General features: G+C 45.0%; 1 protein-coding gene across 1 annotated transcript in view; it reads right to left on the bottom strand.

Annotated features, from left to right (window-relative positions):
• Positions 1-10,053: 10,053 nt before the first annotated feature.
• Positions 10,054-16,914, bottom strand: part of LOC112238088 (potassium voltage-gated channel subfamily H member 2-like) — a 38,996-nt gene continuing 32,135 nt past the window's right edge. Inside the window, exons 14-15 of the mRNA XM_042298629.1 lie at positions 11,300-11,591; positions 10,054-10,389 (exon numbers count right to left, since the gene is read on the bottom strand). Coding sequence (XP_042154563.1) covers positions 10,054-10,389; positions 11,300-11,591 — 628 coding nt within the window. The remainder of the gene's footprint in view (positions 10,390-11,299; positions 11,592-16,914) is intronic.

Below are 16,914 nucleotides of genomic sequence, written 5' to 3'. Positions count from 1 at the left end.
TACAGTGACGGAACAGAGTACAGTGATGGAACAGAGTACAGAGATGGAACAGAATACAGTGATGGAACAGAGTACAGTGACGGAACAGAATACAGTGATGGAACAGAATACAGTGACGGAACAGAATACAGTGATGGAACAGAGTACAGTGATGGAACAGAGTACAGTGATGGAACAGAATACAGTGATGGAACAGAGTACAGTGACGGAACAGAATACAGTGATGGAACAGAATACAGTGATGGAACAGAATGCAGTGACGGAACAGAATACAGTGATGGAACAGAATGCAGTGATGGAACAGAATACAGTGATGGAACAGAATGCAGTGACGGAACAGAATGCAGTGACGGAACAGAATACAGTGACGGAACAGAATACAGTGACGGAACAGAATACAGTGACGGAACAGAATACAGTGACGGAACAGAATACAGTGACGGAACAGAGTACAGTGACGGAACAGAGTACAGTGACGGAACAGAGTACAGTGATGGAACAGAATACAGTGAGGGAACAGAATACAGTGACGGAACAGAATACAGTGACGGAACAGAATACAGTGACGGAACAGAGTACAGTGACGGAACAGAGTACAGTGACGGAACAGAGTACAGTGATGGAACAGAATGCAGTGACGGAACAGAATACAGTGATGGAACAGAGTACAGTGACGGAACAGAGTACAGTGATGGAACAGAGTACAGTGATGGAACAGAATACAGTGACGGAACAGAATGCAGTGTCGGAACAGAGTACAGTGACGGAACAGAATACAGTGACGGAACAGAGTACAGTGATGGAACAGAATACAGTGATGGAACAGAATACAGTGATGGAACAGAATACAGTGATGGAACAGAATGCAGTGATGGAACAGAGTACAGTGATGGAACAGAATGCAGTGATGGAACAGAATGCAGTGATGGAACAGAATACAGTGATGGAACAGAATACAGTGATGGAACAGAATGCAGTGATGGAACAGAATACAGTGATGGAACAGAATACAGTGATGGAACAGAATGCAGTGATGGAACAGAATGCAGTGATGGAACAGAATACAGTGATGGAACAGAATGCAGTGACGGAACAGAATACAGTGACGGAACAGAGTACAGTGACGGAACAGAGTACAGTGACGGAACAGAGTACAGTGATGGAACAGAATACAGTGAGGGAACAGAATACAGTGACGGAACAGAATACAGAGATGGAACAGAATACAGTGATGGAACAGAGTACAGTGATGGAACAGAATACAGTGACGGAACAGAATGCAGTGACGGAACAGAGTACAGTGACGGAACAGAATACAGTGACGGAACAGAGTACAGTGATGGAACAGAATACAGTGATGGAACAGAGTACAGTGACGGAACAGAGTACAGTGATGGAACAGAATACAGTGATGGAACAGAATACAGAGATGGAACAGAATACAGTGATGGAACAGAGTACAGAGATGGAACAGAATACAGTGACGGAACAGAATACAGTGATGGAACAGAATACAGTGATGCAACAGAATACAGAGACGGAACAGAATACAGTGATGGAACAGAGTACAGTGACGGAACAGAATACAGTGATGGAACAGAGTACAGTGACGGAACAGAATACAGTGACGGAACAGAATACAGTGATGGAACAGAATACAGTGATGGAACAGAATACAGAGACGGAACAGAATACAGTGATGGAACAGAGTACAGTGACGGAACAGAATACAGTGATGGAACAGAGTACAGAGATGGAACAGAATACAGTGATGGAACAGAGTACAGTGACGGAACAGAATACAGTGATGGAACAGAATACAGTGATGGAACAGAATACAGTGACGGAACAGAATACAGTGATGGAACAGAGTACAGTGATGGAACAGAATACAGTGATGGAACAGAGTACAGTGACGGAACAGAATACAGTGATGGAACAGAATACAGTGATGGAACAGAGTACAGAGATGGAACAGAATACAGTGATGGAACAGAGTACAGTGATGGAACAGAATACAGTGATGGAACAGAATACAGTGATGGAACAGAGTACAGTGATGGAACAGAGTACAGTGATGGAACAGAGTACAGTGATGGAACAGAATACAGTGATGGAACAGAATACAGTGATGGAACAGAATACAGTGATGGAACAGAATACAGTGATGGAACAGAATACAGTGACGGAACAGAATACAGTGATGGAACAGAATACAGTGACGGAACAGAGTACAGTGATGGAACAGAATACAGTGATAGAACAGAATACAGTGATGGAATAGAATACAGTGATGGAACAGAGTACAGTGAAGGAACAGAATACAGTGATGGAACAGAATACAGTGACGGAACAGAGTACAGTGATGGAACAGAATACAGTGATGGAACAGAATACAGTGACAGAACAGAATACAGTGATGGAACAGAATACAGTGACGGAACAGAATACAGTGACGGAACAGAATACAGTGATGGAACAGAGTACAGTGATGGAACAGAATAGAAGCTCAGTTAAAAAGAGGTCTCTTTTGGTTTGGTATCCACTCTGCTTTGAACTTCAGGCAGCTCAAATGGCCTCAGTCTCCATTTCCATTCAATTCAAGGCTAAATACAGTAGTTGCATCCCTTCTGTTGCTTTGGTTCAACACTAAAGTGTGGCATGACAAAGCATCACTCACACAGGTTTTGCTGACGTTTGTACATGTAAAGACATGACTAACAGTGATTGACAGTGAACATTGGGCCTTGTGCTGTGTGTGTGTGTGTGTGTGTGTGTGTGTGTGTGTGGGTGTGTGTGTGTGCCTGCGTGCCTTAGCTTAAACCTGACACATTTCTGTGTCTTAGTGATTCACTTTTTCTAACAAACTAAATGTAGATAGTTACCCTTCATTTCTCATCACTTCAGTTGGAGGTGCAACTCTTGATAAAAACAGTGTTTTGCCGCCTCACCTGCTTCTACTCTTCCCTGCGTACCGATACAATGTGTTGGCACCGTGGATGATACACACTACTCATATTAGTTATCAATATTCAATATTAGTTTACTGGACACTGACAATGGCGCTGACATCTCTGATCATGTTTGATGAAGAACAAATAATAATAATAATAATAATATTAATGATAATAATAATAACAAAGATAATGATAATAACGATAATAATATTAATGATAATAATAACAAAGATAATGATAATAACGATAATGATATCAATGATAATAATAATATTAATAATAATAATGATAATATTAATGATAATACTGCTAATAATAATAATAATGATAATAATAATAATGACAATAATAATAATGATAATGAAAATAATGATAATGAAAATAATGATAATGAAAATAATGATAATAATAATGATAATGGCAATAGTGATAATAATAATGACGTTAATGACAATAATAATGACAATTAAGATAATGGTAAAGATCAGAATAATGATAATAATAATAATAATGTTAATAATAATCATGATAATAATAATAATGATAATAATATTCATAATAATCATAATATTTATGATAATAATAATAGTGATATTAATAATAATAACAATAATATCAATGCTAATATTGATAATAATAATACCAATACTACTACTAATAATGATAATAATATTGATAATAATAATGGTATTAATAATAATATAAATGATGATAATAATAATGATAATAACACTAATGATAATAATAATAATAATGATAATAATAATGATAATATCAATGATAATAAAAATAATAATATTAAAAATAATAATATTAATAATGATCATAATAATGATAATCATATTAATAATATTAATAATATAGTGCAACTCCCATCAAGCAGTCACATTACTCAAGAAACATCTATAACAGTTGTTCTGGCATAAAATGTGTTAAAACAAATGGAGAGAGGTACCAGGTCACATTCACAGCACACAAACATCTTCTTCCATCCCCTCCATCAAATAAGCTTCATCTTCTTTTTTGCAAAACAATCAAATCATATTTGGTCAAATCTATATAGAAAATAAAACTCCTTAAACACCAATAAATAAATGATAAGCTCAGACCAGCAAGCAGTTAAATACAATTTTCACGTTCCCTGCGTATCACTGGCCGCTTTGTGTCATCAACCACCATGTGCAGACATTCCCAGAGAAAGAACAGGAGGGGGGGAATGTTAGACAGGATGGTCAGCCCTGTAGTAGTACAGTAGCATGGAATTAGACAGGATGGACACCCCTGTAGTAGTACAGTAGCATGGAATTAGACAGGATGGACACCCCTGTAGTAGTACAGTAGCATGGAATTAGACAGGATGGACACCCCTGTAGTAGTACAGTAGCATGGAATTAGACAGGATGGTCACCCTGTAGTAGTACAGTAGCATGGAATTAGACAGGATGGTCAGCCCTGTAGTAGTACAGTAGCATGGAATTAGACAGGATGGTCATCCCTGTAGTAGTACAGTAGCATGGAATTAGACAGGATGGTCAGCCCTGTAGTAGTACAGTAGCATGGAATTAGACAGGATGGTCAGCCCTGTAGTAGTACAGTAGCATGGAATTAGACAGGATGGACACCCCTGTAGTAGTACAGTAGCATGGAATTAGACAGGATGGTCACCCTGTAGTAGTACAGTAGCATGGAATTAGACAGGATGGTCAGCCCCTGTAGTAGTACAGTGGCATGGAATTAGACAGGATGGACACCCCTGTAGTAGTACAGTAGCATGGAATTAGACAGGATGGACACCCCTGTAGTAGTACAGTAGCATGGAATTAGACAGGATGGACACCCCTGTAGTAGTACAGTAGCATGGAATTAGACAGGATGGACACCCCTGTAGTAGTACAGTAGCATGGAATTAGACAGGATGGTCAGCCCTGTAGTAGTACAGTAGCATGGAATTAGACAGGATGGACACCCTTGTAGTAGTACAGTAGCATGGAATTAGACAGGATGGTCAGCCCTGTAGTAGTACAGTAGCATGGAATTAGACAGGATGGTCAGCCCTGTAGTAGTACAGTAGCATGGAATTAGACAGAATGGACACCCCTGTAGTAGTACAGTAGCATGGAATTAGACAGGATGGTCAGCCCTGTAGTAGTACAGTAGCATGGAATTAGACAGGATGGTCAGCCCTGTAGTAGTACAGTAGCATGGAATTAGACAGGATGGTCAGCCCTGTAGTAATTAGTACAGTAGCATGGAATTAGACAGAATGGACACCCCTGTAGTAGTACAGTAGCATGGAATTAGACAGGATGGTCAGCCCTGTAGTAGTACAGTAGCATGGAATTAGACAGGATGGACACCCCTGTAGTAGTACAGTAGCATGGAATTAGACAGGATGGACACCCCTGTAGTAGTACAGTAGCATGGAATTAGACAGGATGGTCAGCCCTGTAGTAGTACAGTAGCATGGAATTAGACAGGATGGTCACCCCTGTAGTAAGTAGTACAGTAGCATGGAATTAGACAGGATGGTCACCCCTGTAGTAAGTAGTGCAGTAGCATGGAATTAGACAGGATGGTCACCCCTGTAGTAAGTAGTGCAGTAGCATGGAATTAGACAGGATGGTCACCCCTGTAGTAAGTAGTGCAGTAGCATGGGGGATGATGGAGGATCTAGATAATCCTGTGTGTGTAGAGTGTGTTCTCTCCTGGGACTGTGCATTGCTGTGTATTCAGATCCATAGATGGGTAAAGGTACCCTCTTTGAAAAAAAGGTTCCAAAAGGGTTCTTTGGCTGTCCCCATTGGAGAACCCTTTTTGGTTCTAGGTAGAACCCTTTTGGGTTCCAGGAAGAACTATTTTTTGGTTCCAAGTAGAACTCTTTTTGGTTCCATGTCAATGGTTCTATGTGGAACTCAAAAGGGTTATACCAGGAACCACAAATTGTTCTTCAAAGGGTTCTCCTATGGGAGAAGCTGTAGAACCTTTTTAGGTTCTAGATATAATTTTTTGAGTGTAGGGCATTTCTTCTTCCAATGGTAGAAGGGGAAACTAAACCATGCTTTGTGAACTACAGACAAAACTAGGCCAGAAAGCATTGGAATCAAACTGATATTATCAACAAACATATAGGATTAATACAACACTCTCTCCTCTCTAGTCAGTGATTAATACAACACTCTCTCCTCTCTAGTCAGTGATTAATACAACTCTCTCTCCTCTCTAGTCAGTGATTAATACAACACTCTCTCCCCTAGTCAGTGATTAATACAACACTCTCTCCTCTCTAGTCAGTGATTAATACAACACTCTCTCCTCTCTAGTCAGTGATTAATACAACTCTCTCTCCTCTCTAGTCAGTGATTAATACAACTCTCTCTCCTCTCTAGTCAGTGATTAATACAACTCTCTCTCCTCTCTAGTCAGTGATTAATACAACGCTCTCTCCTCTCTAGTCAGTGATTAATACAACTCTCTCTCCTCTCTAGTCAGTGATTAATACAACACTCTCTCCTCTCTAGTCAGTGATTAATACAACTCTCTCTCCTCTCTAGTCAGTGATTAATACAACTCTCTCTCCTCTCTAGTCAGTGATTAATACAACTCTCTCTCCCCTAGTCAGTGATTAATACAACACTCTCTCCTCTCTAGTCAGTGATTAATACAACACTCTCTCCTCTCTAGTCAGTGATTAATACAACTCTCTCTCCTCTCTAGTCAGTGATTAATACAACACTCTCTCCTCTCTAGTCAGTGATTAATACAACTCTCTCTCCTCTCTAGTCAGTGATTAATACAACACTCTCTCCTCTCTAGTCAGTGATTAATACAACTCTCTCTCCTCTCTAGTCAGTGATTAATACAACACTCTCTCCCCTAGTCAGTGTCTGCATATTGAACTGTACAGAGACTCCCACTCTCTCTAACAATTTGTACATATCAGGGATCTGATATGTTCATCAAATAATGAATGGCTTTTAAACCCTCCCTCCAACCCATCCCCTGAGGTGCAAACAATCTGGTGTGCTCTTGGGGCCTTGGCTCCGCCTCTGGGAGTACAGACCTGAGGGTAAAGGGGACAATGACGGGACAGGACAGGACACCAAAGTTTTCTGCTAGGCCAGCTAAAACTACGGTCCACCAACCAACCAAGAATTTTTCAGAAGCTCCACGGACATGTTAGATAAAATACAGAATTGCAACTTGTATAATTATTTTTGTTTTTGTCTTAGTCATTATGCTAATCCACTAATGGATACCAGTGCTGAGCGATTCACCGAAATGTCTGTTATTTTTAGTTTTTTTCATGACTAATTGACCCACATCAGTTAAATTACTTGAATTCCATTTCCTTCTTTCTGTGAGCTCAATGTGCACATTGTAGTTTCTCTACAGCTAAATCAGATCCAGACTGAACTGTGCGAAGTAGTAGGGATTTGTAGTTTCTCTAGAAATAAATCAGATCAAGGCTAGCCCGAACTGTGCGATGTATTAGGGAGTTGTAGTTTCTCTAGAAATAAATTAGATCAAGGCTAGCCCGAACTGTGCGATGTAGTAGGGAGTTGTAGTTTCTCTAGAAATAAATCAGATCAAGGCTAGCCCGAACTGTGCGATGTAGTAGGGAGTTGTAGTTTCTCTAGAGATAAATCAGATCAAGGCTAGCCCGAACTGTGCGATGTAGTAGGGAGTTGTAGTTTCTCTAGAAATAAATCAGATCAAGGCTAGCCCGAACTGTGCGATGTAGTAGGGAGTTGTAGTTTCTCTAGAGATAAATCAGATCAAGGCTAGCCCGAACTGTGCGATGTAGTAGGGAGTTGTAGTTTCTCTAGAGATAAATCAGATCAAGGCTAGCCCGAACTGTGCGATGTAGTAGGGAGTTGTAGTTTCTCTAGAGATAAATCAGATCAAGGCTAGCCCGAACTGTGCGATGTAGTAGGGAGTTGTAGTTTGTCTAGAGATAAATCAGATCAAGGCTAGCCCGAACTGTGCGATGTAGTAGGGAGTTGTAGTTTCTCTAGAGATAAATCAGATCAAGGCTAGCCCGAACTGTGCGATGTAGTAGGGAGTTGTAGTTTCTCTAGAGATAAATCAGATCAAGGCTAGCCCGAACTGTGCGATGTAGTAGGGAGTTGTAGTTTCTCTAGAGATAAATCAGATCAAGGCTAGCCCGAACTGTGCGATGTAGTAGGAAGTTGTAGTTTCTCTAGAGATAAATCAGATCAAGGCTAGCCCGAACTGTGCGATGTAGTAGGGAGTTGTAGTTTCTCTAGAGATAAATCAGATCAAGGCTAGCCCGAACTGTGCAATGTAGTAGGGAGTTGTAGTTTCTCTAGAGATAAATCAGATCAAGGCTAGCCCGAACTGTGCGATGTAGTAGGGAGTTGTAGTTTCTCTAGAGATAAATCAGATCAAGGCTAGCCCGAACTGTGCGATGTAGTAGGGAGTTGTAGTTTCTCTAGAGATAAATCAGATCAAGGCTAGCCCGAACTGTGCGATGTAGTAGGGAGTTGTAGTTTCTCTAGAGATAAATCAGATCAAGGCTAGCCCGAACTGTGCGATGTAGTAGGGAGTTGTAGTTTCTCTAGAGATAAAAATCAGATCAAGGCTAGCCCGAACTGTGCGATGTAGTAGGGAGTTGTAGTTTCTCTAGAGATAAATCAGATCAAGGCTAGCCCGAACTGTGTGATGTAGTAGGGAGTTGTAGTTTCTCTAGAGATTAATCAGATCAAGGCTAGCCCGAACTGTGCGATGTAGTAGGAAGTTGTAGTTTCTCTAGAGATTAATCAGATCAAGGCTAGCCCGAACTGTGTGATGTAGTAGGGAGTTGTAGTTTCTCTAGAGATTAATCAGATCAAGGCTAGCCCGAACTGTGCGATGTAGAAGGAAGTTGTAGTTTCTCTAGAGATAAATCAGATCAAGGCTAGCCCGAACTGTGTGATGTAGTAGGGAGTTGTAGTTTCTCTAGAGATTAATCAGATCAAGGCTAGCCCGAACTGTGTGATGTAGTAGGGAGTTGTAGTTTCTCTAGAGATAAATCAGATCAAGGCTAGCCCGAACTGTGTGATGTAGTAGGGAGTTGTAGTTTCTCTAGAGATTAATCAGATCAAGGCTAGCCCGAACTGTGCAATGTAGTAGGGAGTTGTAGTTTCTCTAGAGATAAATCAGATCAAGGCTAGCCCGAACTGTGCGATGTAGTAGGAAGTTGTAGTTTCTCTAGAGATAAATCAGATCAAGGCTAGCCCGAACTGTGTGATGTAGTAGGGAGTTGTAGTTTCTCTAGAGATTAATCAGATCAAGGCTAGCCCGAACTGTGTGATGTAGTAGGGAGTTGTAGTTTCTAACAGGCCAATATTCAACATAGTTTAGCGCAGAAAACATGGTAAACACGCCATGGAGAAGGATATTTCTACCTGAAAATACATGATCTAAGTGATTGATAGTTGGTATTCAGCAGTCATAAAACGATGCCTTATTTACTTTGAAGAACTCCTCAAATAGTGATGTTGTCAGACAGCAGCTCCACAAAGATGAGATGATGACTTGGAATGAAATAGTAAAGTCATCAAATTAAAACTAATGTAAAATACACAACAACTAAAATATTTTATTAAAGTAAAGTAATGTGAATAAATTATGGTTAATAAGTGATATTTAAAAATGAGGAAATCGTTGATTATTTTTTAATAATCGAACCGAAAGGAAACCAACCTTGCTCAGGGCTCCTGGATAGAGCAGTACAGGGATGTTCTGAACAGAACTGGTCATGTGTTCTGTAGTCATTTCTCCAGGTCAGAGTGGAGTTCAGGAGGATCTTGCTCCCCTCTCTCTTCCCGCCTGTGGGTTTGGTAACCTTGTGGTAACCTTGTGGTAACTTTAGGAACCGGGGTAGGGAGCCCTGAAAGGGAGAGACATCCCCCCTCTCCCAACAAGGTTTCTCCCCAGGTCAGAGGTTAGAGGTCAGAGGTGAGGCTCACTCAGAGCCTGTAGTTAAGGTTCCAGAGGTTCCAGAGGTCCCCCCCCGTGAGAGAAGGGAAAACAGAGATACCACTCTTCTCCCTCTTCTCCCTCTCTGTCCATTTTCTCCTCCGTCCCCTGCTCATTAGCTCCCCCTAGGGTCAGAGCTGTGCCTTTTCGGTGTCTGTGAGTCCAGGTGCATTTGTGGCTGAGGCAGAGAGAGCCTCCGTTGGGCATCAGGGTCCAGCCCACTCGCACTTGCAATTACCCCCAACTCTGCCACTGACTCTGTTCCTGAACCTGCCCCCACCCCTGCCCCCACCCTTTCCTCAACCTCTAGGTCTAGCTCCAGGCTGCCCAGTCCAGAGGGGGCTCGTCGTGTCTCAGTTGGGCTGACCAGAGGCCAGTCTTCGGGGTGTAGCTCAGCAGGGCTGCGGACATCCCGCAGGGCTGCGGACTTGCCGGGGAACTCCTCAAAGCCCTGGAGGATAGACGCAGCAAGGAGGGGATTTAGTGAAGACTGTATGGAGATTGTGTGTGGGTGTGTGAGCACGTCTACATCCGTGTGTATGAGTGCATGTTCAGGCATTTTGTGCGTCTACAGGTGTATCTGCATGTACGTGTCTATCCAGACTGGTCTCAATGACTAGACGTAACATAGTAAACAAAAATCCAGGACATTCAAATTAGTATTATATTTTATGTTTGGCATGGTTACATAAGATAGAAGACTTGAGGTGGTTGGTCGGGATTGGATGGGTGGCCGTGTAACGTGAATGTCTAGCAACCCAAAGGTAAAGTGTTTGAATCTCATCACGGACAACTTTAGCATTTTAGCTACTTCGCATCTACTTAGCATGATAGCTAACCCTTCCCCTAACCCTAACCCTAACCCTTTAAGCTAACCCTTCCCCTAACCCTAACCCTTTAAGCTAACCCTAACCCTAACCTTAACCCTTTTAGCTAACCCTTATCCTAACCTTAACTCTTTTAGCTAACCCTAACCCTAACCTTAACCCTTTTAGCTAACCCTTATCCTAACCTTAACTCTTTTAGCTAACCCTTATCCTAACCTTAACTCTAACCTTAACCCCTAGAACTAACATGAGAGAGTTTGCTAGCAACCTACCTAATGTTAGCAACAACGAAATGGAATTTGTAACATATCATACATTTAGAAAATCTGTAAAATATTGTATTAATTGCAATTGGTAACATACTGTATCATACAAATAGTTTTTCATACTAAATGGATGATTGATTTCCACAAATGAACACATACCATACGAAACGTGACACATCACACTAAACAGAGTGTCTGGGATTGACGTACAGAATCATATGAAATGCTCTGAGACCGTGTTGGTCTATGTCCTGTATGCGTGTAGTACCTGAGAGAGTGAAGCCAGTGCCTCTGACTCCAGGGTGGTGACAGGCTGCACCAGCCTGTATCCAGGACTGGGACTGGGACCGGGACCAGGACCAGGACCGGGACCAGGACTGAGACCAGGACCGGGACCAGGACCAGGACCGGGACCAGGACTGGGACCAGGTCCGGGACCAGGGTAGGGGGAGGCCTGAGGGGCAGTCAACACGGTGCTGTAGGCTGGGGGCACAAGGGCCATCTGACGTTGTAGTAGCTGCATGATCTCCCCGATGTCTGTCGACATCCTCGTTTCCAGCCTGAAGAGAGAGACACACAAACATACATAAGCACACACACACACACACACACACACACACACACACACACACACACACACACACACACACACACACACACACACACACACACACACACACACACACACACACACAACACACACACACACACACACACACACACACACACACACACACACAGGAACACACATGCAGGCAAAGCCTCAGCCTACTACAGGGCCTTTGAACTCATTGGGACAATAGACACTGACTGGACAAAAGCATAGGAGTGTAAAGAAACAGTTATTCCACTGAAGGGGAAGGGAGAGTAGAGAGAGAGAGAGAGGGGGAGGGAGGTGGAGGGGGAGAAAGAGAGAGAGGAGAGAGAGAGAGAGAGAGAGAGAGAGAGAGGGGGGGAGGTCGAGGGGGAGAAAGAAAGAGAGAGAGGGGGGGAGAAAGAGAGAGAGAGAGAGAGAGAGAGAGAGGGAGGGAGGGGGAGGGGAGAAAGAGAGAGAGAGAGGAGAGAGAGAGAGAGAGAGAGAGAGAGAGGGGGAGGGGGAGAAAGAGAGAGAGGGGAGAGAGAGAAAGAGAGAGAGAGAGAGGGGAGGGGGAGAGAGAAGGAGAGAGGTTGGAGAAAGAGAGAGAGAGAGGGGGAGAGGAGAAGGGGGAGAGAGAGAGGGAGAGAAAGAGAGAGAGAGGGAGGTGGAAGAAAGAGAGAGAGAGGGAGGGGGAGAGCGAGAAAGAGAGAGATAGAGAGAGAGAGGGTGGGGAGAAAGAGAGAGAGAGAGAGAGAAGGGGGAGAGAGAGAGGGAGGAAAATGAGAGAGAGAGGGGGAGAGCGATAAGGGGGAGAGAGAGAAGAGAGAGAGAGAGGGGGAGAGAGGAAAGAGAGAGAGAGGGGGAGAGGGGGAAAGAGAGAGGGGGAGAGAGGGAAGGGGGAGAGAGAGAGAGAGAGGGGGGGAGAGAGAGAGAGTGAGAGAGAGGGGGAGAGAGAGGGAGAAAGAGAGAGGGGGGGAGAGAGGGAGAAAGAGAGAGAGAGAGTTGGGGAGTGAGAGAGAGAGAGAGAGAGAGAAGGAGAGAGAGAGCGATAGTGAGAGGGGGGAGGAGAGAGAAGGGAGAGAACGGGGGAGAGAGAGAAAGGAGAGAGGGGAAGGGAGAGGGGGAGATAGAGAGAGGGGGTAGAAAGAGAGAGGGGGAGAGAGAGAGATAGTGAGAGGGGGGAGAGAAGAGAGAGGGGAGAGAGATGGGGAGAGGGGAGAAGCGAGAGGGGAGAGAGAGAGAGAGAAAGTAGAGGGGAGAGAGGGGGGAGAAAGAGAGAGGGAGAGAGAGAGGAGGAGAGAAAGAGAGGGATAGTGAGAGGGGGAGAAAGAGAGGGGGGAGAGAGATTTGGAGAGAGAGAGAGATAGTGAGAGGGGGGAGAAAGAGAGAGGAGAGAAAGTTGAGAGGAGAGAGGGGTAGAGAGAGAGAGAGAGAGGGGGGATAGTGAGAGGGGGAGAATTAGAGGGGGGAGAGAGAGGGGAGATAGTGAGAGGGGGAGAAATAGAGAGGGGGAGAGAGAGTTGGGGAGAGAGAGAGGGGGAGAGTGTGAGAGAGGGGAGGGAGAGTGAGAGGAGGAGAGAGAGAGAGAGGGGGAGAGAGAGGGGGGAGAGAAGAGAGAGGGGGATAGAGAGGGGGTGAGAGGGGGGGGGAGAGAGAGGGGGAAAAAGAGAGAGAGAGTGGGAGAAAGGGAGAGGGAGAGAAAGAGGGGAGAAAGAGAGAGGGGGAGAAAGACGGAGAGGAGATGTCTATGTCAGAATTAGACAGAGTAACAGTGAGGTAGGGTTTAAGAGAGAGGGTGGAGTACCAGACCTATTAGCTCCCCACATGGGTACCTCCATTACTCTGACAGGGGACAGACTTGTAGCAGACACGGTGATGCTAGGGATAATGGAATCAGCTACAGTGGAGTAGCAGAGTAGCAGCTGTGTTTTGTCAGAGGGCTACAGCAAAATTGTCCTGCTAGATCTTTTATATCATACAGAGTGAGTTTTAATCAGGAGCTTTCAGCTGCAGCTAATGGTTTGATCTTTATCAGTAGCAATAAATCCCACTGATATGTGGCCTGTGATTTTACAGTGCCTTAAAGCCACACTCCTAAATCTCTGTTTCTATCCTGAATGAATTATATCATGTAACTGTCAAAATAATGGAAACACTGGAGTAAATGAGAGACACCAACTACACTGAACAAAAAATATAAACGCAACATGCAACAATTTCATTTTTTTTTAACAGATTTTACAGTTCATACAAGAAAATCAGTCAACTGATATACATTCATTCTAATTATTTCACATGACTGGGAATACAGATATGCATCTGTGGGTCACAAATACCTTTAAAAAGGTAGGGGCGTGGATCAGAAAACCAGTCAGTATCTGGTGGGGCCAACATCTGTCTCATGTAGCTGGACACATCTCCTTCACATAGAGTTGATCAGGCTGTTGATTGTGGCCTGTGGAATAATGACCCACTCCTCTTTAATGGCTGTGAGAAGTTGTTGGATATTAGCGGAACTGGAGCACGCTGGTGTACATGTCGATCCAGAGCATTCCAAACATGCTCAATGGGTGAGATGCCTGGTGAGTATGCAGGCCATGGAAGAACTGGGTCATTTTCAGCTTCCAGGAATTGTGTACAGATCCTTGCGACATGGGGCCGTGCATTATCATGCTGAAACATGAGGTGATGACAGTGGATGAATGGCACGACAATGGGCCTCAGGATCTCGTCACAGTATCTCTGTGCATTCAAATTGCCATTGATAAAATGCAATTGTGTTTGTTGTCCGTAGCTTATGCCTGCCCATACCATAACCCCACCTCCACCATGGGGCACTCTGTTCACAAACCGCTCTCACACTTCTCCAGCGTGCCAGTGGCCATTGAAGGTGAGGGCATTTGCCCACTGAAGTCGGTTACGACACCAAACACCAAAGACCCTGGTGAGGATGACAAGCATATGAGCTTCCCTGATACGGTATCTGACAGTTTGTGCAGAAATTCTTAATTTCTGCAAACCCACAGTTTCGTCAGCTGTCCGGGTGGCTGGTCTCAGACGATCCTGCAGGTGAAGAAGCCAGATGTGGAGATCCTAGGCTGGTGTGGTTACACCTGGTCTGCGGTTGTGAGGCCGGTTGGACATTCTACCAAATCCTCTAAAACAAAGTTGGAGGCGGCTTAGGGTAGAACAATTAACAGTGAATTCCCTGGCATCAGCTCTGGTGGACATTCCTCCAGTCAGCATGGCAACAATCCCTGAAAACTTGAGATATCTGTGGCCTTTGATTGTCCCCAGCACAAGGTGCCCCTGTGTAATGATCATGCTGTTTAATCAGCGTTTTGATATGCCACACCTGTCAGGTGGATGGATTATTTTAACAGGGATGTAAACACACTTTTAATTCGTATGGAACGTTTCAGGGATATCTTTATTTCAGCTCATGAAACATGGGACCAACACTTTACATCTTGTGTTTATATTTTTGTTCAGTGTATATTGAAATCAGGTGCTTCCACACAGGTGTGGTTCTTGAGTTAATTAATCAATTAACCTACAGTGCATTTGGAAAGTATTCAGACCCCTTGACTTTTTCCACATTTTGTTACGATATTTCAGTTTTCTATTTCTAATAAATTTGCTGAACTTTCAAAAAAACAGTTTTTGCTTTGTCATTATGGGTTATTGTGATGACATTATGGGTTATTGTGAAAAAGTCAAGGGGTCTGAAACTTTCCGAATGCGCTGTACCATCATGCTTAGGGTCATGTATAAAAATGCTGGACTATGTCTCCATAAGATGACAATGCTCCCATCTACAGGGTACGGGTGGTCACTGAATGGTTTGATGAGCAGGAAAACGACGTAAACCATATGCCATGGCTGTCTCAGTCACCAGATCTCAACCCCATTGCTGAAACAACGGTAAGATGTATAACTGAATTGTAAACCAGGTTGAAACAACGGTTAGATGTAAAACCATCCAGTCCTGCTCTTGTTCCTGCCCCTGTCTCTGTCCCTGTCCCTGTCTCTGTCCTTGTGCCCCTGTCCTGCCCCTGTCTCTGTCCCTGTGCCCCTGTCTCAGTCCCTGTGCCCCCCTGTTCCTGTCCCTGCTCCTGTCTCTGTCCCTGCTCCTGTCTCTGTCCCTGTCCCTGTCCCTGTCCCTGTCCCTGTCCCTGTCTCCTGTCCCTGCTCCTGTCTCTGTCTCTGTCCCTGTCCCTGTCCCTGTCCCTGTCCTGTCCCTGCTCCAGCTCCTGTCCCTGTCCCTGTCCCTGTCTCTGTCCCTGTCCTGTCCCTGTCCTGTCCCTGTCCTGTCCCTGTCCCTGTCCTTGTCCCTGTCTCTGTCCCTGTCCCTGTCCCTGTCCCTGTCCCTGCTCCTGTCCCTGCTCCTGTCCCTGTCCCTGTCTCTGTCTCTGTCCCTGCTCCTGTCTCTGTCCCTGTCCCTGTCCCTGTCCCTGTTCCCTGTCCCTGTCTCTGTCCCTGCTCCTGTCCCTGCTCCTGTCCCTTCCCCTGCTCCTCTCTGTCCCTGTCCCTGCCCCTGTCCCTGCTCCTGTCTCTGTCCCTGCTCCTGTCCCTGTCTCTGTCCCTGTCCCTGCTCCTGTTTCTGTCCCTGCTCCTGTCCCTGTCCCTGTCCCTGCTCCTGTCTCTGTCCCTGTCTCTGTCCCTGCTCCTGTCTCTGTCTCTGTCTCTGTCCCTGCTCCTGTCTCTGTCCCTGCTCCTGTCCCTGTCCCTGCTCCTGCCACTGTCCCTGTCTCTGTCCCTGTGCCCCTGTCTTGCCCCTGCCCTTATTGCTGCCCCTGTCCCTCTCTCTGTCCCTGTTCCCCTGTCCTGCCCCTGTCTCTGCCCCTGTGCCCCAATCCTGCACCTGCCCCTGTCTCTGTCTCTGTCCCTGCCCGTGTCCCTGCCCCTGTCTCTGTCCCTGCCCTGTCTCTGTGCCCCTGTCCTGCCCCTGTCTCTGTCTCTGCCCCTGTGCCCCAATCCTGCCCCTGTCCCTGTCTCTGTCCCTGTCCCTGCTCCTGTCTCTGTCCCTGCTCCTGTCTCTGTCCCTGCCCTGTCTCTGTGCCCCTGTCTCTGCCCTGTCTCTACATGTCTCTGTCTCTACATGTCTCTGTCGCTACATGTCTCTGTCCCTACCTGTCTCTGTCCCTGCCCTGTCTCTGTGTCCCTGTCTCTGCCCTGTCTCTGTCTCTACATGTCTCTGTCCCTACATGTCTCTGTCCCTACATGTCTCTGTCTCTACATGTCTCTGTCCCTACATGTCTCTGCCCCTGTGCCCCAATCCTGCCCCTGTCCTGCCCCTGTCCCTG

Source organism: Oncorhynchus tshawytscha, linkage group LG16 (genome assembly GCF_018296145.1).
Source record: "Oncorhynchus tshawytscha isolate Ot180627B linkage group LG16, Otsh_v2.0, whole genome shotgun sequence".
Taxonomy (NCBI): domain Eukaryota; kingdom Metazoa; phylum Chordata; class Actinopteri; order Salmoniformes; family Salmonidae; genus Oncorhynchus; species Oncorhynchus tshawytscha.
Note: the sequence above shows the minus strand (reverse complement) of the source record. Positions and strands in the feature narration are given on the sequence as shown.